The following is a 24,693-nucleotide window of genomic DNA, read 5'->3' on the forward strand; positions in this document are numbered from 1 at the left end:
CTTGAAGGGGATTTTCGTCCATCATTATAATCGTCAATCCGTCAATCTAATATTAAAAACCTGAAAACTTTGAGGCCGATATGCTAATCATGACACTACTATACAGCACGTAGTGTATCTAAATATCGCCTTGCAAACACAAGTGGTGGTCATTCCAATAACACAGGGATCACAAGGAACTAAAGCATGAATACAAAGTCGGAGCGTTAATTGGATTAAAAATGTAAATTGTACAGTAATTAACTCATTCACTGCCATTGACGGTTATAGACGTAAAAAATTCATTTAAACTATTTCTATTAGTTTAACATTTTTTTCCCACTTTTGTTAACAAGAGTACGAAAACCTACAATTTTTTTTATTGTACATTTAGAACAGATATAAAATTTGTAATTAATCAAGAGTTAATTAGTGGTCATGCGATTAACTACGGTTATTTTTTTTAACTGTAATTAATCGCATGACTTTAATAGTTAACTCACGATTAATCACAAATTTTTATATCTGTTCTAAATGTACAATATTTTTTTCTAGGTTTTCATACTCTTGTTAACAAAAGTGGAAAAAATTGAAAACTACTAGAAATAGTTGAAATGAATTTTTGACGTCTTTTACCGTCAATGGCACTGAATAAGTCAAAGTACAACGTGTGGTAACAGAACCAAAGTGTTATCCTCAGATTATCCCTGCAATTGACTAACTTTCACCCGAATGTGACCCTGACCTGAAGAAGTATCGTTGCTGACCTTTGCCTCTTGTCAAAACCAGAGTCATGTGGAAGTGTCTGCTCTGTGGCTGAGTGCTGAGCTTCCTGCCACCGTTGCCTGGCAACTGTCCAGCGCTTCAGGCTAAATGATATGGGCAGATACTCGCTAAAGCACTTGCACACAGACATGCACGCACTTACACTATCAAGCATAGAAACCGCTCAATGCAGACACACACACACTCAAGCAGCTAGTGAATTTGCATGCAATCATGGCTACTCTGTCGTTGTCTTTTCAAGGGTAACATGACAGCGGATGTTACGTTTGCCGCCCACCATTGATGTACAAACAACTACGTTTTCTCATTCACTAAGTTTGCTTTCTATCTACCTATTTGCTGAGTTGGGCTTCTGGCTTAAGTGCTGAGAGCAGCAGTTAACGCTTCTGAACTTATGCATATTCAACACTTGCTTTTGGTATAACGGCCTGCGAAGTGTGGGGAGAGTTGTTAACCTTTAAATAACGGCGGAAGACCGCAAAACTAATGGGTGAATGAAAGCACGGTGCTAAATAATTGATGGGGAAATTACAAATTAAATAATAAAAAGAATAAAAATATTTTTTTTGTTTTTAGGTCTTTAGGTTTTTAGCAGGGATGTGATTTGACCAAAGTGAAATTATCTGAAAATTTAGCCGGGGGTCTGGGGGCCGCTGGCACCCAGCTAGGTCCAGGGCAGTGTGCTGGTGGGGGGACAAGGGGGGCGATGCCCCCCGGAGCTCATGGGTTTTCCGTGTTTTTAAGCACTTTCAATGCACTCACATGACAAAGAAATAGACAAAACAACAGCATAAATTTTCAATGTATATTGAACTATCCCATATAAAATGGCAGTTTTAGTCAACTCAAAATCAGTCACATTCAAAAACATTGGACTGCCTTTGCTTTTAAAAACTATCACTGAGAATATCATCATATCTAACTAATGTGATTACTAAGTTAACACATAAATAATGTTGAAGAGTTCAAATTTCATGAACAAATAATTGTATCATGACCAAATGAAAAGTAACTCATATTAGAGCATACCACAAATGTCTTTGTTATAGCAGAAGAGTTTATCTGTCTGACTTAAAAAAAAAAAAAAAAAAAAACGAGATTTTTTTTGGGGGGGGGGGGGGGTGTTGATAAAAAAAAGCAAATTAGCGGAAAAATCACATCCCTGTTTTAGGAATGGTCACCACAATCACACACAAAAATGAATCGAGTCTGCTGCATGTTGCGTTTTTCTGTAAAAACATGCAGGAAATAAATGATTATTTAAAAAACAAAACAAACACGAAGCGATGTACTGTATTACGAAAATTCTGCCTATGCTTAAGTTTAACAAGTCCATTTAAGCGCGGGGAAAATATGCCAATGTCACACAGAAAGTGCTGAAGGTAAGAAACCTGAAACTCAACCAAAGAGCAATCAGGTGTGGTTCACATCATCATATCTGCCCAGATAATATAGTAAAATTAATACTTGTTGTATCCTGTAGTACCTGTTTTATAAAATGAAAAATAATTTTAAAGAAAGGGCGAATAATTAACATTGGTAAACAGATCAAAAAAAAAAAAGAGTCAATTAAATTATGAAAAAGGCATAATATGTTTGTTTTTTTTACACAATATTTGATTTGTCCAAAATACAAAATAGAACTATATAAATCCCTCTAAAAACGGTTGGGTAAAAACTAATCCAATTTGAGTCAAAAATGGATTGATCAACTACTTGGGTCAATTTTACATTACGCAAATCAACCTCCAAAATTGGATTGTTTTGTCTAAAACAACCTCAAAAAAATGTAGTCGTTTTGTACTAAACAATGTTTATTTCTTAATTTTTTTAATTAAAAAAAACCCCAAAACATCCTAGAAAAATCCCAGTCTACACAAGCTATTGCAACCAAAACACATAATTAAGTAAGTATCATCGCAGCTAATAACATTTGAATAAAGATACCGTTAAAGCCAATGTCATTTACTGTCTGGCTCGGAGTGGCTCCTGCCTTCTAAATGTCACAGAGGAGGCGGGACTTCCGACTTCCGCGTTTCACACACCAATGCTGTTTCCGGTTGCTGTTTGCGCCGTGTGGGCCGCGTCCCGTTGCTTGCGCTTCCGCCATCTTGCCCCTAGCTTGCGCGCTCCCGCCGATGGGCGCGAGGGGTTGGGGTGCGAAGGTTAGGACGCGTGGCCTGTGTGTCGGAAACGGCGTTGGTGTGTGACTTATGGAAGTCGGAAGTCCGTGGCATCTACCCCATTGGGCCGCCATGTGGCTGAAACGTTTACGTGGCGGCCATATTGGATGTGGCTCGGCCAGGCTTCTACTGTACAATGTCCGTCTTCGAATACCGCACCAGCTGCCATTGCAGGTAGCTGTTCTTATCCGTATAATTTGTGAATATATTTACACTTTTAATTCTTCTTAATGTCAACATTAGTACAGAGCTTTGATTATTATTTTAATTAGTTGTTTTAGCAATAAGTAATGGCTACACAACTATTACAGTGTCTTACACTAAAATCAAGAATCAAAGAGACAATGTCAGAAAAAAATTCACTTTCTGTAGTCCGAAGTAAGAAGTATTAGTGTGACTCCTCTTACGCTTAACTTCTGAATCCTATAGGGAACGAAGCCCTAATTAATGTCACTCCAAACACATACAGTATGTGCTGTTTTACTGGGTAAAAATAACTGCGCTGTGAAAAAAGGTAATTAAATGAGCAAAGCAAGTGGCGGCCTAAGGGGCTGATTAGGCGACACTGTTTTTAACTGAAAGGAGATAAAAAGTAGTGTCACTCTTTGGCAGCATTTTGGAACCTAGTAACATTTCTCCAACGGCAAAGATATTTAGAAACGACAACAGCTAAAAAGAGTGGTTTGCATGTGCCAAATACTTTGTTACTAAAACAAAAATGGCAGACCCTGTTTTTCCTCTTTTCAAACAAACATACACAATGAAGGGCTTTTTGACGAGAGCCAAGTGGAAAAGAAGTACAGTATAATATTAATTCTCATTATTATGATTGATGTTTTTTTTTTTTTTTTAACCAAATATCAGCAACTACTGAGCTGACATTTTTTGCAGATGGATTGCTTTGACAGTGCTGCTACTGTACATGTGGTGAAAAGTTAAATTCCAAAGTTCAAGAAGGGCTGCTAAATCGCCCCTCCACGACATGTGGCAGAGTGATGGCTAACTTTGAGGCCATTGGATGCATGCCCAGTGATGGGCCCCTCGGGTAGGTGACCCCTGTGAACGGGACTCCAGAGACACAGGGGGGGGGGGGGGGGGGGAGTGGTGACAATCTTCATGCATTCCGACTACAATATCAACAAGCCAGGCTGTTTGAAATGTTGCTTCGTTTTTTTTCCTACACAACAAATGCTCATTTATTACTCATATTTGTGATTTAACATTCCCACCCTCCATTATTAATGAGCTACACTAGTAGGCTAAATGACAAAAAAAGAGCTTTAGAATGTTTGAAAGTTTCATGCACAAAACAAGATGATAATCCAATAATCCAATGTTGTTTTAAAAAAAAACAACCGGCGGTTTGGATTCGCCATACTCGCTAATCATGTTTGCTGTTACATGTATCCACTCAACTGCATGCGCTTATGAATGAGTCATAATGTAATTTTATATTCATCACCACACATTAGTGGTCCAATTATTCTGATGTGAATACAACATTAGGAGTTCACGCTCACAGCTCCCATCAGAGGTTAATGGCGAGTCCTGTTTTTTTTTTTTTTTTTTGTATTAAAGAACGTCCAATTTCCTGTAGCAAGCAAACAGACTTCAGCATGAATCAGCAGAAATTGGATGTAAGAGTTCCATCCTAATATGTATCCTAATGCTAACAGTTTTTTTTTTTATGTGGCAGATTTGATCAAACCAGAACTCTTAAATGTGACAGTTATTTGCTTAAAAAACACGCAGTAATACAGAAAGTTTTTATCCACGATTAAATAAAAGTGAATGTTTTTGTAGCTTTTCCAAATCTTGATTCGCCCGTGTTTTTATACTTACAATCAGAAAACCTTATAACAAAAATGGTTTGCGGTTCTGTGAGTGGCCTGTCAGGGAAATTAGAGTGTGTCCACCATTTCGTGGAGAGTGGGATAATTGCAGCTCCATTTGTAGAGCAACGTTCGAGTTGTCGAAGAGCAGAATTGTGAAAAGGCAGCAGATTGCGAAATTGATTGAAAGCAACATTTGTGCAAAAACAAACCTGACGATTGTTTTTAAATACATTTAAGTGAGGAGTGACGACTACTGAGGCCATGCTAGCTGAAGGTTCAAAATTGCTTGTAGATGTATGTGCCCTCTGATCGGCCTCTTGCTCAAAGTCACCTGGGATTGGCTCCAGTTACCCGTGACCCCCAAGGAGGACAAACGTTACAGAAAATAGCATCAGCGAGACTTTAAGATGACGATGTAATTATTTACACACCTATAGGACAATCTTACAAGACATAAAATAGTCGTTTTTTGACGTCTTTGGTCAGGATGGGGCAAAATAAGACTTTATGTGTGTACCTGGCCTTAGTTTCAAACTGTGCTTCTAAAATGTGTGGTATCCATTGAAGAATACCTCAAGACAGGTGCAGCCAACCATCTGAAATTTGGCAGCATCCAGAAGAAGAAATACATGTCTTCTTCCTGAGGTGAAAAACGTGCTCACTCTCAGAACCCAGGATGGCGGGCCTTTTCTCCGGAGTTCATTAATTAGTTAATTAGTTAATTAGTGTGAACAGATGGCTGTGCAGCACAAATCAGAAGGCTCTCTGAGCCCGGAGCAGGAGGAAGGCAGGAGAAGGTGAGGAAGGATCTCAACCATCACCACACCTCTGATCCTGGCTACGTGCAGCAAACATATTTTTACTCCGGTAATTAATATTTCATATCAAAATGTAGCGTTCCGTAGTCAATGTGGAGGTGCAGTTGGAGCGACTGCCGCAGCCTTCTTTTGAATGAATAGTTTGCATTGCCGCAGATTGAAAAGGCACTTCAGAAGGTTTATTTTTAGACCTTTCCCATCTCCCCCTTCTGTTTCTCTCACTGTCTCGCTATGATTCTCCCCTTGCTCATCCGCCTCCATTCCCCTGCTCTGTCTTCCTTCCTTATTCCTGATCCACTATCAGCCTCTTAAAGGTGCAGGCGTCGCATGAAATGAGGATGGCACAAAACAAGTTTGCTGCCAGGTAAGTACAGGATAACACCAAAAGATTAGAGCATAAAACTATTGAAATACAGTACGGCTTGGTGTTTTTCGGACTCAAATTCGGAGTGTCAGAGAGGAACTCCATTAAAAAATTAGATGGATGGTGCATTATTCATATATATATTTCATACTTGGCACGCAAACTAAATAATCCTCAAACACACACTAAATGACATGCGCATAGGGCAGGGGTCAGCAACCTTTACTGTCAAAAGAGCCATTTTAGGTTAAATAAATGAGAAAAAATTAGTCTGGTTAGTGTAATGTACTGAGGGCCCAAGAGCTAATTGGAACTGCACCACAACACAATAATATGACAGCAGCATCCAATACATGCACATTCATTTTCTTCTATCTTTTATCTTCCGTTTTTACATATACCTAGATATAATAATAATGATAATAATAATAATGCATCGGATTTATATAGCGCTTTTCTAGACATTCAAAGACGCTTTACAATGGAATGGATACATTATTCATGCACTTACACATTCTTACTGTGGTTCACATTTTTAGACTTTTTTGCGTTTTCTTGACATTTTTGTGGGCATTTAATGGTAATTTTGGGGATTTCTTCTCTTGTTTTTGGAATTTATGGTTATTTCTTGAACATTTTATTTATTGTCTTTTCTTAAATAAAATTTCTGACATTTTTGGCAATTTGGTGAACATTTTAGGGTAATTTTAGGAATTAGTTTTTTTCTTCTGCCTTTTTTTAAAATATATTTTTTTGTTTTTGTTATTTTTTGCAATGCTACAGACATTTTATGGTAATTTTTTGATTTTCTAATATTTTATCTAAAAAACAAATATGTAAAAGAGTATTATTTTCTTGAGAGCTCAAAAGGGACACGCAGTGGGGGAGGGACTAAAGAGCACCAAGTGGCTCCAGAGCCGCAGGTTGCAGACCCCTTGACATAGGGAAATTGGCAAAACACATGCATGTATGCACATGCACACACACACACGCACACACACACACACAGAGAAAGGATAATCAGCTAAGTGCAGTAACCTATTTAAAGCATATATGTGAGAATGAGATAGAGGAAAGTATAACCACATTACAACAATCGCAAAAGAATAAAGGGCACTGTCATGCCTCAGAATCACTCAAGCAGAATTGGGAGCAATTCCGCTTTAAATACATGTTTTGTCGGCATCTTAATGGAATGGTTGTAGAGCGGTAAACTCAACTTCATTTATAGAGCACTTAAAAACAACCACCGCTACATACAAAGTGCTGTACATGGAGCAAAAACAACAAGACGGTTAAAACAAGAAGTTCAGTACCAATAGGCTTTGATTTCCTCTAGACAGGACAAAAGTGGCCATCGGTGGGACATAGGTGGGACAGTCATCCGTATAGCAGTGGAAGGAAATACCATTTTTTCTTAACTCTTTGACTGCCAAAAACGTTAAACAACGTTTAGTAAAATCCTATGGAGGAGTGCCAAAGACGTTAAAATACGTTTTTTTCTCAAAACAGGTGAAACTAACCATTTTCTATTGTTGATTACTGAAAAACGGAATAAGGTAGAAACAAACTTTTTTTTCTGATGAAAGATGAGAGTCCAATCTTTCATTTGGTAGTATGTGTGTTTCCATAGTCCAAACACATAATTTTCTGTGGACCTTGAAAGATCAGTCAAAAATGCTTAAATCGGCTGGCCCCCATGGCATCCCTTTTCTGAAAACGTCTGGCAGTCAAAGAGTTAAGATGGAAGAAGATTCAATGAAAACAGCAGAGGCCCCAGAAGTGAACCTTGTGGAACACCACGCGACAGCAGGGCAGTGCGGGACTCCGAGCAACCGAGGCGAACACAAAATGTTCTCCAGATAAACAAATCTGCACATATTGTTGAACGCATGAGCGCGTCTCAAACAGCACCGTCTTGCGAATGCTCACATGATTTGATTACATTCCGCAACAAACAATGTTTGGGTACATCTTGTAGCAAAACAAACACGCCACTGAAGACATCTCTGTCAAAATGACAGTTAGGAGAACTTCTCATGTAGAAAGTTGTGAACACAATCACATGCTCAACTCGCTAATGGTTCTGACTTTGTGTGACAGCATGTTTAAAGGATCCAACTTATGAAGTGAGCAGGATACAGCTGCAGGTTGCAGTCATCAAACTCACTTTGTCCTTGTCCCTGGGCCTCTACCCAACGGCCTGGATCATGTTACCCTGTGTTAATATGCAATGCCATTCTTGGACGGCATCCTAAACTACTCTCATCCCCATGTTTGTCATTGTTCAGAAGTGTTGAAACAGGCAGGATGCACCAAACAAGATCTGATTACCCAACTGGGAAGCCAGCGCAGAGAATGTGTGCAAAAGATGATGGTGAATGTAAACACGGGAGTCCACTGTATTTGTGGCTTGTGCAGCAAAACTGTGACAGAGAGGACACATTTGCCACTTTATCCTAAAATACACTGATTATAAAAGACACACATTTGTCTCTAGGTTTCCCTGGCGGAATGTACGCCAAAGGCACTTTGTGGTTCTGAATTCGCTGGATGCATTAACACAACCATGAATTGATTTTCCAAGTTTGATTTTCAGCTTAGATGAGCACCAGTTATTGTGAAATCTATTCCGTGTAAGAATAAGTAACAATCAGCACTACAGCTGGTGAAGTCTGAAGAACTTAACAGCAAAAATGATCCTCGTCGTGTGAACTTTCATTATGATAAGCAAAACGACGGATAATTTTCAAACTGATTCTACAAAATGTGATAATAAATGTCACATAAGCTAAGCTGTTGAAATTCTTCCCTCTTGCCCAGGTGTCTCTTGAAAAATTTGATTTTTTTTCCCAAGTTAAAGAAAGGATAAGTTCTCATCGGAACTCATTTTCAAATTATTATGAACAAAAGTTATGAAAATAATTACCCTGAAACCTAAGCTTCAGACTCCTATTGGGTTGAAATCAACATACAGTATATTGCATCCAACTGGAAAATGTCCGACATGGACAATTGTGACATCTTGGGTCCATTTTGTAATACAAATGCAATGACAATTTACTACGAAATTATTGAGAAGTCGTTGCCAATCCAAATTCCACACTTTACAGTATTAGACAGAAACTTCTGGAAGACATGGATCGAAGCCAAGGTGAAATGGCTCATGTCGAAAGGACAAAAGCGTCTCGCACCAAATATAACGTGTAACACCACACTTACCTAGCACGCCCAGTCGATAGTTCATGGTGACCACAATGACATTTCCATAGGCCGCAAGGACGCTGCCGTCAAACATGTTCCCCGAGCCTTCCATGTAGGAGCCGCCGTGGATGAACAGCATCACTGGCTTCTTGCGTCGATCACGAATATCTGTGGACGACACACACAAAATTTATAAAATTATAAATTTTTCTATATATATATATATATATATATATATATGTAACGCTTTAACCTTGTTATGGTGTTTGTGCTGCTAGCACAGGTATATAAAAATACATAGTGGATTTTTATTTTTATTAGGTTGGGGACGACTGCGATAAGGTGTGCAGTTACGCAAACACGTTCAACACTCTAATCTCAGCAATTCAAATGATGGCTATGTTTGGATGGCTATGTTTTTTTTTGTTACCTTGATTTTCACGCATTGCACAAACGTAATGCTCACTTCGCTTATTGTCACAGTGGTCGCCTGGATTTCTGATTAATGATATGATATGTACAGTACTTATTGTATTAGAGAATCTCTTAAAAAAAAAAAAAAAAAAAAAAAACAAGACACAAAAAATCGATGTCCTCTCCCTGCGGCAGCAAGATATTGTGTCTGCAGCTGGAAGTTCCGCCTACACGCACACTTTCTTACTTACAATCACAATTCTAACATTTCCTGCCTTAATGTTATAAACATGACAAAAAGGCAAGTTCCCTGGATCATGCTTTGTGTAAAAAAAAAATATATATATAAAAAAGAAAAACATAAGATATTTTCGCTTATTTTTACGATGCACTGTATCTATTTTCAACCAGACAATATTTGAAATTAGACAAAAAATCATAACATGTAAACAACATAATTTGGTGTCTGGAACGGATTAATTGCATTTCCATTTATTTGAATGGAAACATATACCTCGACTTATGAACGTTTTGAGGTAAAAACAGGCTCACGGAACAAATTCAGTTTGTACGTTGATTTACTTTTTTTTAAATTACTAATTGTTTCCGTACAAAAACACGTGACCATTAAACCATTAAAAAATAACTCAACAGGACGTCAGACTCTCGCTCCACCCCTCACTAAGATTTGAAATCGACGCTTGAAAGGGGGTGTTGCCTGGAGGACCGTTGGGTTTGCGAATGGGGAGAGGGTTAGGCGTGGTCTGGCTGTGATTGACAGCAGCAACTCGCTAAGAAAGCGTTTAAGGAGGTGTGTACGGGAATGAGCCGATGGGTGGCGGCGGGGGGCGACTACGTCATGCGGAACAAGTGACATCGTCGACGACAATCCCAGTGTGCAACCTTAAGATGGCGCCAAACACACAATTTTTATTTTTTTTTACCCAAATTCAAGCTTTCAACAAACATGCACTAAAAAGTCAAAATAATGACCAGGACATGTAGACAGCATTTGTAGACATCAGTTTAAACATTAGCAAAAAAAAAAAAGAAGTTGCAAAATATGAACACATCTATGTCACAAGGCAATTATGCTTCAGTGCAATTTTTTTTTGGTCAAATTCTGACTTCCACGCATCCCCTTTCCTGTCCCAAACAAGGATGGCACCTTCCAAATTCATAATCACTCCCCCCCCCCCTTCACGTGTTGGTGCAGCCAGCTCGGATGCACTCTCTATTTGTGGTGTCTTTGAGTCCATCAGTGTGCCAGCCTCGCCTTTCAAATACGACCCCTCTCGCTGCGTCGTTGGTACGGTCTCAGAATCCGAGCTCTGACAGCTCTGTCGGGTGCAGCCCGGTTAAAATGAGTGTCTGCGCTGTGCAGGCCGTGTGTATAATTTGTATGAAAGGCAGACCAAGTGGAAACATAAATAACAGCCACAGCATCTGTTTACCCCGATGAGCCAAAGCGCTCTGTGATGGGGCCGGGACGATAGCAGCAGAGGAAGCGAGATAAAGAGGTATAAGACAGAGAGGAAGAGGATGAAAATAGGACAGCGTGACAGAACCTAAGTGTGTGCGTGCGTGTGTTCGTATGTGTATGTGTACCGGGGTCGGGTGTGTGTGTGTGTGGGGGGGCTAACAACGTGGATGGAAGGTTCACACCAGAAAAAACAACAACAACATGATAGCGAGGATGAAAAAAACATGAGATGCTAAAAAGCCAGTCATACACAGCGGGATACGCTAATGAACACTCACATTCACACCGTGGTCATAGACGCACACGCACAAAGACACACACATGCACAATGCTTGCATCGGCAGCTGCGATGCTGAGTCGCTATGGAAACTGCCTCTCGCTAATAGAACTGCACCAGCCATTCCATTGCACCGACTCGCTGAATGCCTGTTGCCGTGGTAACGGATTCAACTCACGTCTTCGCACAGCCGTCTGCATCACCACCTGAATCTCAGGTTGCACATCGTCTCGGGTGCGACACTCGCCGTCGCGCGTGCACGCGCACACAAATGCAGAACACTGAGAGCGGCAACGTTTTAAGGATTGCACCAGTGACTAAAGCAGACAGCTACAAAAAAAAAAATTAAACAATTTTCTGTCCCAACACTCCGACACGCCGCTCTTCTCGGGTGTATTCTACAATTCTGGTGATTTCCCAGAGGATCTGTAAACAAATTCAATTATGCTTGCATTACCAGGACAGTATAGAAGAGCCACACGCCTGCATGAAGGCATCATCTGAAAATTGAATTCTTAGGCAAACACAAACTAATCACTTGACATGGAGCTGCCATGTCAAGGCCTAAACTGTTTTTGTAAAAATGACATTACAAAGTGAATGAATAAGTACACATAACACTTCCATGCGAGCGGCTGGTTGGGACTGCTTGCGTTAGTTAGTTTCCAAACAATTAACAATAGTTTTTAATTGTATAAATCTTATATCATATTATAATTTTATTTTACCATCATTGTTTTTTTTTTTTCATTGCAGCAGTCATATTCTGAGTGGGAAGTACTCCAAAAATACATCTGAAACTAAATGGCAGTAAAAATCCATTCATTGAAGATAAAAAAAATAAATAAATAAAAACTCATGTATACGTACAATACCTTCATGAAAAGTGGATAAGAAAGAAAAGTCTAAGTGGACTTCAACCTCAAAACCATATTGCCTAGCATAAACTAGCATAATAGCATTAAATCTCTCAAATAAACATATAAATTATATATATATATATATATACAAGAATATATATTTAAATAATATATAATTATTATTATTATATATTATTGTATATATAAGAAATATACAATTATAGTATATATATAAAAGTATAATTATAATAAACTATTTAGCATACAATGCTTCACAAAAATAATGCGCCTTATTACCCGGAGCACCTTAAGCATGCAAATATTTCTTTAAAACCCCATTCATTGATATTGGGCCTAATAATGGTTACAAAAATACGGTAACTTAAAACTAATGGGCTTTTTGGAGTACAATTCCCACTCCAACCCTAAGCATTTAACTGAGGAGTTGTGGCCTTCGCAACCCCTTCTGATCCATCCAACGTGTTGACATAAATGTCAAGCTTTACCATCTCAAGCTCATCTCGCTGCTCCCCTCTTTCTCTACATCTCCATCACGTCCATAGCGCAATAAATGTCATCTCATCATTATTTCTCTTTTTTTCCCCCCCACTCTCCCTTTCATTGCCCTGCCATTGTGCTCACTGTGTTTTTTTTTCTCCCCTTTCCTTGTTTCCAGTTTTTCCTCCTCCTGCTTTTGTAATCCTGCGTGGATCTTTTTCTTTCTTTACTGCGCAAATACACACATTGGAGCAAATGAGAGCAAATGCGCTGAGGCGTAGCTGCGCCCATGCAAAGTGCTAAAGCAAGCACGCATGTGTAAATGGAAATGGAAAGAGCTTCATGTGTGCATAATACTTTGTTGTGTACAGTAGGTCTGGGCACACGACTGTGAACAGATGCACACTCTGCCCGCACTGCATCATTAAACTAGCAAGGGCTTCTTTCTTTGGAAGTAAACATCACACAGTATTTAGTAGTAGTTCACGATGTTTGGAAAAAGGACAGTGTTGCTTAAATAAAATGGTTAAGGATGACTAAATATTGATTTGAAGCACTTAGCATGTAGTGGATCTTTTCAAGAAATAAAGCAAAAAAGGCAACATTTCGGCGAAAATAATAACGATACATAGCAGTGGAAAATGTGTATTGAAATATACAATAAATTCTCACCATTTAAAACATTTAATCGCTAGTCTATCTGGTGACCGGTGCTTATCTTATTACTTTAGCTAATGCTAAATGCTATCTTGGTTGACCGTTCAACAGCGCTAAACAAGGCACATACACTCACCATTATCCAACTTTTTTTTTGCTCGGTCCCGGCAGCTATTGACTGCAGCATTAGGCTAGTTAGTAGGATTACATTTCCCATGATTCTTTGCCATAGAAGCAGGAAGTAGTTCTAGTTCGCTTATGATGAAAACACGCCTGCTAGGCGCTATAGCGATTAGCTGCGGATGACAATGAGAATGCAAACGGCAATGTGAAAGTAAATAGTTAGAAATGAAGACTGTGATTGACATACATACTCTATGTCCAAACAATTGGCTTGCTGACTGGACTAAAACAATAATAATAACAATTGGGGGACAAAAAATGGGGACTCAGGACACAAGGCTCTACATAACATGCATGAAGGAGTTTGAAAAATATCATGCAAATAAAATACCTTCATCCCTTGGTCTGTTCATTGTAGATTCATCCTGTTTTTTCGTGAGTGGACCTGAAACAGGGACAAAAGAAAATTCTAAAAGATTGTAGCAACACAAAAACTCAAAGACAAGCCGGAAAAAAAGATGGAGAAAAATAGCATAATGGCAAACTTTGTTTTCCCCCCACACAGCTAATGATACACTTGTTACTAAGGATTACACAGTTTTTATGAGAGGATAACCCAAAAGTCAACTGTTTAAACTGCTTAGTATCTTGTCACGGACTGCCTCGTGAATGACCCCCGAGGGCTGCTTCTCCTCCATCGTTCCACTAATCGTTCCTGACACCGTACTGCTTTGTGAAGAAAAATGCGAAGAATCAAATAATCACTCTTTTCACTCAGAAAAGCAAGTCGATCCATGACTGTGACAGGCGGCCAAAATAAGTGTGCGACAATATACTGTTTCCGCATAAATAAAAAGGCTGCGGTTTCTATTTAGTAAGTATATCATTTATTATACTGAAAGAGCAAAAACAGGACAAGCGGAGCTTATCTTTCCAGCAACACAATCCGACTCCTGTAAAGCTCAGTGTGAACAAAAGTAAAGCAGCAAACAGGAACACTGGGGATAAAAACGAACTTTGTATCAGAAAGATTTATTTGGAAACTGCAAAACAAAACAGATAATGAAGGGCCAGTGAAGAAAATACACTAGTGGCTATTTAGGTTGCAACTCTCCCTCCCACCACCAGGAGCCTCCGGACTTTGTTATTATTTTCTATGACATTTTCGCCTGTAAATGCTTCTTACATTGTCATATTGATTTAAATTCTATATGTAATTTTTGGATTCATAGTCTAGACTTAATCAGCCATACTTTTTTTCTTAGATGAGGTATGTTACTCAGTGGGCTGCTTTGTTGCCTGTAGCTAAGAAAGTCCCACTGTGGCTGTCCTCTGCACGACTTCCCACGGTGAGTGCTTCAGAACTAGAGGTTTGGTCATTTTCTGAAAATTTTAATGATCTACTTCACTTTCACATATCTTCAAATGGCTGTGCTGCACTCCAGATATATCTTTTCTAATCTATCCCATGATGCAACACCTCCCGAGTGATTGATTTCTGTGATTTGTGGTCGGATGCCAACAACCAGCACATAAATGTTGCAGTTTGTCATATACTCTGCCAGACTGTTTTATTTAAAAACTAACCAGGATTCTATGTGATGGGAATGTCTGACTTCCTGCCCCGCAATAAAACTGTATGCAATCCCATGCATCATATTGGCTGCAGACTGTAAAGTTTTACCCTCAAATTCTCTGCCGGCCCGAGTGATTCCTTCACGCGGGACTATTCGCCGAACTAAAGCTGCGGCATTAAAAGTTCACCTAAGGATGCTGTTGCAGGGCTATCAAAGTCTCCGCGTGATGCATGAGACGCTGAAGACAAACATCCAAATGAGCTCATTCCTGATTCAGGAGCAAAGCAAAGAAAGCAAGAGTAGCTAACTAAAAGAACATGCATTAAAACACACAACAAAATGTTTTAAAAACATTTAAGGGTAACGAAATAAGACCAGTTCTCTAAAATAATTAAAAGATAAGCATGATATAGTGTGCAGCATAACAGCTAAATGCAGCTTCACCGTGTTTACTTTGAACTCTGAGTTCTACTAATTCTCCCTAGTCTGCAGCTCTCAGAGCTTTTGTTGGCTTGTTTTCAATCAGCATTCATTTAATGTATTCAGGACCCAAACCATTCAGTGATTTATAGACAAGTAGCAGTATTTTTAAATTTGTCAAGTTTAAATAATATACACTCTAAAAACAGTTGGGTCAAAAATAACCCAACTATGGGTAAAAAATGGACCGATCCTCTACCTGGGTCAACTTTTTGTGTAAAACAACTCATAAATATTGGTAAGATCCTTTACTTGGGTCATTTTGTATAAAACAACCCAGAAAGGTGGATCGGTCCATTAACTCTTTGACTGCCAGACGTTTTCAGAAACGGGTTGTCGCCAGTGCCAGCCGATTTTAAGCATTTTGACTGATCTTTCAAGGTCCATAGAAAATTATGTGTTTGGACTATGGAAACACACATACTACCAAATTAAAGATTGGACTCTCATCTTTCATCAGAAAAAAAAGTTTGTTTCTACCTTATTCCGTTCTTCAGTAATCAACAATAGAAAATGGTTAGTTTCACCTCTGTTTTGAAACAAACGTCTTTTAACGTCTTTGGCACTCCTCCATAGGATTTTACTAAACGTTATTTAACGTTTTTGGCAGTCAAAGAGTTAAAAAAAAATCCATAATGGGGTTACTTTTCACCCACATTTTTTTAGAGTGTACTCTGCACATTAATGATTTACAATACTTGCGACTATAGTCTGATTACTTGAGTGGAAAAAGTAACTTGTTAGATTAGTCCTTACCGGAAGATATGCACATATTGGAGTAACGTGTTACTTAGGAACACAAATAAACAGACCAACAAATTAACTGTGGCCATTGTGGGTATTTATTTTCAGGTCGCTCTCGATACAGAATCTGTCACCAAGGTCAAAAAGAGGACCCCCACATTAAGCTGCAACAGTAAAGCCAAATAAGCACTCCATAGGGCACAGCCAATAACACACGTTTATGTCAACCCCTGTAAGTCCTTCCCTGATAAGGATCCCATCAATGTGCTTTTTCTTTTTGTTCCGTCAATAGAGTTCTCCATCTGCCCTCAGCTACAGCTGTGTCTGCTGTTGTTTTGGAGCCACTATCTGTACAGTCGAGTCTTCAAGGAAGCCATTAAAGGACTCTCTAATTCACAAAGCCGCACTCATTAAATCCACACATGCTGCACAAAGCATGTTAACAAGGTCCTAAACATCTGTTGCTGCGCTACTCCTACCTGCCCAGCAGCACTATTCCGCCGTTTTCTCCTGTCTTAACTGTTTGATTCATAGCGCGCTGACGTGTTTGACACGGTAAACTGAGATTTAAGGTTGAATCTGCGCCAAAGAAATGATCAAAATAAAGGCTTCTGGTATAAACTGAATAAAGGCACTGCAACAACACATTGCCGTAGCAATGCCGCATTTTCAACCCATATGTCTATATGAATCCAACTTCCTGACATAAAATGTTTATCTTCTTTCTAAATGGAAAAAAGATCAATGCAGAATGGATTTCCTGCATCCTCCCCTAAACCACCAAGAAGACGCTTGATCCAGATAGTACTTAGCGCAATAGAGAGAAAAGGCACAGTTGGTCCTGAGCTACGCTGCTAATAGAGAACAGCCAGGTAGGCAGACCGGTAATGGATAGAAAGGCACATTAGTCCTCCATCTTGTCAGCAATTTTCCACTACTTAGCACCACTCTAAGACCACACCTCTCTTCTTAATGGCAATGACTCTGATTTCATTCATTTTCTAATGCCTATAAAGAAAAGCATTGGATGTGAGGATGGGCTCCACTCAAAAACAACTGTATCCACGAGAGAGTTGATCATGTAAGAAAAACATTGTTCTGAGGTTGTGAGCTAAATTCTGTGCCTTTTGAAATGTTGGTTGCACTTTCCACAACTGAATCCGAAATATACTTCATTACCTCGAGATGATAAGAAGTATTTGACTGCAATTAGTAAAACGCCCTTACACTTTCATTGCTTTGTTTCTTCTTTTTTTACGAGATAAAATATGTTTCCAAAGACAATCTAACGGGTGCCAGTGGAGTATGTGCACGAACACCCCGGGAGCACTTCTGCCCGCGATCGTCAAATTCGCTTCCGGTTAGCTTCCTGCTCCATTCAAAATGAACTGACGGAAAAACTTCAGCCAGTAAAATGTAACGTGAGGGATACTTCAAAGTTCCAGAAAATGGTGGGTGGCTCAAATGAGCATTCATGTGCCTTTTTGTCCTGCATGGAGTTGTTATAATAATATTAGCTTCCACCGTTTTTCTTAAGGGGGTTTGTAGTTACTCACAGTCGTTGTCATCACACAGAGGTATGTAGCAGACAAGCATTAAATTTCATTGTTGCCAAAATGTCTGCTCCATACATTTGTCTGCCTAGTAACAACACAATCCCTGCTTTGTATTTTAGTTTTCAATAGGTGCAGAGGGTTGAGTCTTTAGAACAATGAATAAATGGTGTTTCTACTTTATCCCATAAAATTGTGAACAGCGATCCAGCCCGCTATGCTATCTTAGCATCTTGGGCTAGAGGGCTACATTGGCCCATAGAGTAGAAAAACGACGAGGTAGGAAACTATAAGACAGAAGCACGATAGAGATGCTCCGTGACTGACTAGCAACCAGGCAAGGTTAAGTCTGCCTTTCGCCCAAAGTCAGTTGGGGAAGGCTGAACAGATAATTGGCACGGAAAATGAATGAACGGATGGATGGAATATAAAGTGCCATGCTTACTACACATGACTGCACTTCATGGTTAACCAGGCTTTGGTTGATTGTGACATACTGTGTGAATGATGAAGCACTTGTGCTGGAGGCAATTATTAATGTTGTGGCAGTATCACGTTCCGTCAAAACTGAAGACGCACTAGAAGAAATTCTTACCCTGTGAGACTATAGAAAGCAGTGTGATGATTAGGGATGGGAATTCAGAAGACTTTGGTGATTTTGATTTTATTATCTTTTTGATTCGCTTCGCAACCACCATTGAGTGAAGAAATGAAATAACACCGTATATACACCGTATCGTTATATGGTATGACAACGCAAAAGATGTTTATAGGAAATATTCCCACATTTTGACCAAATTTGAGTACGTCTGCCTTGACGGCATGTTCAGAAAGTCAAGAACCATCTATCAATTATTGAAAGTCTATCAGAGGGCAAATAACGACAAACAGCCGTGTGTACACCGTATCGTTATATGGTATGACAACGCAAAAGATGTTTAGAGGAAATATTCCCACATTTTGACCAAATTTGAGTACGTCTGCCTTGACGGCTTGTTAAAAAAGTCAAGAATCATCTATCAATTATTGAAAGTCTATCAGAGGGCAAATAACGACAAACAGCCGTGTATACACCGTATCGTTATATGGTATGACAACGCAAAAGATGTTTATAGGAAATATTCCCACATTTTGACCAAATTTGAGTACGTCTGCCTTGACGGCTTGTTAAAAAAGTCAAGAATCATCTATCAATTATTGAAAGTCTATCAGAGGGCAAATAACGACAAACAGCCGTGTATACACCGTATCGTTATATGGTATGACAACACAAAAGATGTTTATTGGAAATATTCCCACATTTTGACCAAATTTGAGTACGTCTGCCTTGACGGCATGTTCAGAAAGTCAAGAACCATCTATCAATTATTGAAAGTCTATCAGAGGGCAAATAACGACAAACAGCCGTGTATACACCATATTGTTATATGGTATGATAACGCGAAAGATGTTTATAGGAAATATTCCCACATTTTGACCAAATTTGAGTACGTCTGCCTTGACGGCTTGTTAAAAAAGTCAAGAATCATCTATCAATTATTGAAAGTCTATCAGAGGGCAAATAACGACAAACAGCCGTGTATACACCGTATCGTTATATGGTATGACAACGCAAAAGATGTTTATAGGAAATATTCCCACATTTTGACCAAATTTGAGTACGTCTGCCTTGACGGCTTGTTAAAAAAGTCAAGAATCATCTATCAATTATTGAAAGTCTATCAGAGGGCAAATAACGACAAACAGCCGTGTATACACCGTATCGTTATATGGTATGACAACACAAAAGATGTTTATTGGAAATATTCCCACATTTTGACCAAATTTGAGTACGTCTGCCTTGACGGCATGTTCAGAAAGTCAAGAACCATCTATCAATTATTGAAAGTCTATCAGAGGGCAAATAACGACAAACAGCCGTGTATACACCATATTGTTATATGGTATGATAACGCGAAAGATGTTTATAGGAAATATTCCCACATTTTGACCAAATTTGAGTACGTCTGCCTTGACGGCTTGTTAAAAAAGTCAAGAATCATCTATCAATTATTGAAAGTCTATCAGAGGGCAAATAACGACAAACAGCCGTGTATACACCGTATCGTTATATGGTATGACAACACAAAAGATGTTTATTGGAAATATTCCCACATTTTGACCAAATTTGAGTACGTCTGCCTTGACGGCTTGTTAAAAAAGTCAAGAATCATCTATCAATTATTGAAAGTCTATCAGAGGGCAAATAACGACAAACAGCCGTGTATACACCGTATCGTTATATGGTATGACAACGCGAAAGATGTTTATTGGAAATATTCCCACATTTTGACCAAATTTGAGTACGTCTGCCTTGACGGCATGTTCAGAAAGTCAAGAACCATCTATCAATTATTGAAAGTCTATCAGAGGGCAAATAACGACAAACAGCCGTGTATACACCATATTGTTATATGGTATGATAACGCGAAAGATGTTTATAGGAAATATTCCCACATTTTGACCAAATTTGAGTACGTCTGCCTTGACGGCTTGTTAAAAAAGTCAAGAATCATCTATCAATTATTGAAAGTCTATCAGAGGGCAAATAACGACAAACAGCCGTGTATACACCGTATCGTTATATGGTATGACAACACAAAAGATGTTTATTGGAAATATTCCCACATTTTGACCAAATTTGAGTACGTCTGCCTTGACGGCTTGTTAAAAAAGTCAAGAATCATCTATCAATTATTGAAAGTCTATCAGAGGGCAAATAACGACAAACAGCCGTGTATACACCGTATCGTTATATGGTATGACAACGCAAAAGATGTTTATAGGAAATATTGCCACATTTTGACCAAATTTGAGTACGTCTGCCTTGACGGCATGTTCAGAAAGTCAAGAACCATCTATCAATTATTGAAAGTCTATCAGAGGACAAATAACGACAAACAGCCGTGTATACACCGTATCGTTACATGGTATGACAACGCAAAAGATGTTTATAGGAAATATTCCCACATTTTGACCAAATTAGAGTACTTCTGCCTTGACGGCATGTTCAGAAAGTCAAGAACCATCTATCAATTATTGAAAGTCTATCAGAGGGCAAATAACGACAAACAGCCGTGTATACACCGTATCGTTATATGGTATGACAACGCAAAAGATGTTTATAGGAAATATTCCCACATTTTGACCAAATTTGAGTACGTCTGCCTTGACGGCTTGTTAAAAAAGTCAAGAATCATCTATCAATTATTGAAAGTCTATCAGAGGGCAAATAACGACAAACAGCCGTGTATACACCGTATCGTTATATGGTATGACAACACAAAAGATGTTTATTGGAAATATTCCCACATTTTGACCAAATTTGAGTACGTCTGCCTTGACGGCTTGTTAAAAAAGTCAAGAATCCTCTATCAATTATTGAAAGTCTATCAGAGGGCAAATAACGACAAACAGCCGTGTATACACCGTATCGTTATATGGTATGACAACGCAAAAGATGTTTATAGGAAATATTCCCACATTTTGACCAAATTTGAGTATGTCTGCCTTGACGGCATGTTCAGAAAGTCAAGAACCATCTATCAATTATTGAAAGTCTATCAGAGGGCAAATAACGACAAACAGCCGTGTATACACCGTATCGTTATATGGTATGACAACGCAAAAGATGTTTATAGGAAATATTCCCACATTTTGACCAAATTTGAGTACGTCTGCCTTGACGGCATGTTCAGAAAGTCAAGAACCATCTATCAATTATTGAAAGTCTATCAGAGGGCAAATAACGACAAACAGCCGTGTATACACCGTATCGTTATATGGTATGACAACGCAAAAGATGTTTATAGGAAATATTCCCACATTTTGACCAAATTAGAGTACGTCTGCCTTGACGGCTTGTTAAAAAAGTCAAGAATCATCTATCAATTATTGAAAGTCTATCAGAGGGCAAATAATGACAAACAGCACACACAGATATTCAAAATGAAGATAAATCCTTATCTGCTGACATTCTAACACGCCTTGCTACACCATCTTCAAAATTCGTCAATACTTTCACCTCTATTGTATATTGTGAGCAGCGAAAATCAGAAAAGGACTGCAATAATCTGTTGATGTTGAACACGGAGGTAGGTCTACTCTAGTAAGATATGATTACTTTAGACTGCTACAAAACATTCTTTATGTTGTAAGAGAAAGACCCTGCTGGATCAATACATTCTATGAGAATGACTTTAATGAGATTCCAGCAAATAAATCTTCGTTTCAGTTATTCAGTACTCATGCAGGGTTTTCCCAAGGAAAACTGCTAAGCCTGGTGGGGGGAGGGATGAACAACAACAAAAACGAAGCATTATAAATTACAATATTAATAATAAATTATAATTTTTAAATGTGTATATATTGTATTGTGTACATACTGTATATATATATATTTTTTTTAATATTGTTTTCCAAATGATTATACATCAATCAATCTAGGATTTGATATATTATTTAATAAAGGATTTAAGTCAAATAAACATTTGAGTTTTTCTAGAAATATGTTAGCATGATGTTTCACTTATATGTTTACAGTATACCATACATTAGTATATAATATTTTCAGATTTTTTTGTTGCTCTATCTAGTCACAAATCTAACTTTCAAAATCCCCCCGATTTTCCGCCCACAAGACACATTTTGTTTTCACTTTACAGATTTGGACTCCACTGAGGAACATTGATGCTCTCTTTTCAATCCGCCATCATTAAAACGTCAAACATTTAGCACTTTTTGTTGCAAAATATAATGACTGTGATGGGGATAGTCAACTCTCTCAGTATTCAGACAATAACAGAAGGCTGCACAGACATAATTGGCCAATACAAAAATAAATGACACAAAGATATGCTCAAGGGAATTTCTTTTTTCTTCTTTTCTTGAATTAAATAAAATTGTTCTTTTGAGAAGGGGGCCACTGGTGAATGAACACAAACTGAACGCATGAACAGATAATAAGAACAAACATCTTTTTTTGGGTCATAAGCATCTCGCCCCGTGTGCCCCGAAAGGAGGGCCTGCTGGTAGGGCCGACATGTGTCACATGACGTAGTAGCCAGTGGTCAGCGAATGCGCTGACCAATACACGAGCATTTAGCCGGGCTTTTCCCTCGCGCTGTTTGACCTAAAGTGTCTCCATCTCTCATTCAGTAGCGTTTCTGTTCGGTTCACTGAGCTAGTGGCCGCAGTGCAAGCTGTCTTCTGTCTCTCTCCATTTCCTCTCTGCAGTAAATGGGATGAAGCTGCGGTATGTCATGTCTGCGGTGGCCTGTCTGCTTGACAAGGTTTGTGACACAGCAACCCCCCCTGCATCTAGCTGCTGCTAGCGCATGGAGGCCTACACGCCGTTACGGATCTCCATTTCGCCTCCTGCACCCCCCCCCCCCCCTGCCTCCTGCACCCTCCTCACTTCTACCATTCCACCCTTGAAATATGGTTTTAATAAAGAGCACAGCACTATAAACGACTGCCCTAGCAGCAATAAAAATGAAAGATCTCAGGCCTTCTAGTTGAGGTGTGTCTTGAGGAAATGGGAAGACGGCGCTGCCTGGTTGTGCAAGACACTGCGGAAGAACGTCATAGAGGCAGAGAGAAAAAAACAACAGCAACTCACCAATGAGAAGTGGATTTCAGTGCTCTGTTTGTGAGTATGCTCAACGTGTGCAGTGGCACCACTAAAGTGTCCCTGAAGTCGGATAATTTGAAAGCTGACTAAAATTCTCCTTTCATACGCCATTGTGATCATTCTAAAGGATTAACTCCTCAAGTGCGTTTTGTTTTTCAATGGCTTGTTGAGATTTTATTGTGATGCCAACACAAAAGGGTACTAGGATTGGCAGGAAGGCACTCACACCGCTCTGTCCTTGCTTTTCACTAGAACATAGCACAACTTACTAAAGGGAAAGTCAAACCAAGAATTTTCTTTACAGGTTGCAACAATATGTTGTATGCGCCCCCACTAGTCTAAACACCACATTCTGATAGATATTGCGATATTGTGGAATATGAGTTACTTGGAAGCAAAATCCACCTGTTTCGGCCATTTAGTCACTTGTTGCAGGTAACAACCAATCACGGCTCGGCATCAGAAAACAAGGTGAGCCGTGATTGGTCGTGAGAGTGATGTCATTTTCAGTCGACAGCAAGTAACAAAATGGCTGCCCTTCAAGATGGATAAAAACATAGATATTTATAAGAACGCAAGGTGCCTCAAGGCGGGGTCAGCAGCGTCGTCACTGGTCGGCCATTTTAGGTCAGGGGATGACTAATCCACTTAAATACTCCTAACTCGTTGAATTCTTGATGGATTTAGAAACGGATTGGTTTATTACAAACCTTATTAATGTGGCTATGATTCAGGCTGAATTTTTAAATCACAGATTTTTTTATTATTTTTTTTACGCAGCATAGTTGTTTGTGTCATATCTACAACAAAAATGGAAATCAGTTGAGAATTTGGAAGAGTTGAGGCAATCTACCACTATTTCAAAGTCCATGCTGCATTGTAATGTTATGAGGGCTCGAGCAGCACTGTCCCAAGATGGCCGCCCTGTGATTACGTTACTTCTCATTGTCTCACAGCGCGTACAAGCCAGTGTTGGATTGGACGAGTGGATTTTATGCAAATGATGTGTTCTTTACTAATTTGTGAATTAAAATTTTAGAAATAGGTTTCAATTGACATTTTTAGTTTTCTTTGTTTCCTACCGGATTACATTCACTGTATCCATTTTTGGACAAGAGAGCAATATTCTTAGTTTCCATCATCTGAACCCGGAACCTGTCTCAGCTGTCTTCAAACATACAATCCAC

At 39.0% G+C, this 24,693-nt stretch overlaps 1 protein-coding gene across 1 annotated transcript in view; it reads right to left on the minus strand.

Annotated features, from left to right (window-relative positions):
* The window catches only part of nlgn2b (neuroligin 2b), a 71,077-nt gene that overhangs the window by 16,411 nt on the left and 29,973 nt on the right, over positions 1-24,693 (minus strand). Inside the window, exons 3-4 of the mRNA XM_077546671.1 lie at positions 13,873-13,926; positions 9,188-9,337 (exon numbers count right to left, since the gene is read on the minus strand). Coding sequence (XP_077402797.1) covers positions 9,188-9,337; positions 13,873-13,926 — 204 coding nt within the window. The remainder of the gene's footprint in view (positions 1-9,187; positions 9,338-13,872; positions 13,927-24,693) is intronic.

The sequence above is a fragment of the Vanacampus margaritifer genome, chromosome 16 (assembly GCF_051991255.1).
Source record: "Vanacampus margaritifer isolate UIUO_Vmar chromosome 16, RoL_Vmar_1.0, whole genome shotgun sequence".
Classification (NCBI taxonomy): Eukaryota; Metazoa; Chordata; class Actinopteri; order Syngnathiformes; family Syngnathidae; genus Vanacampus; species Vanacampus margaritifer.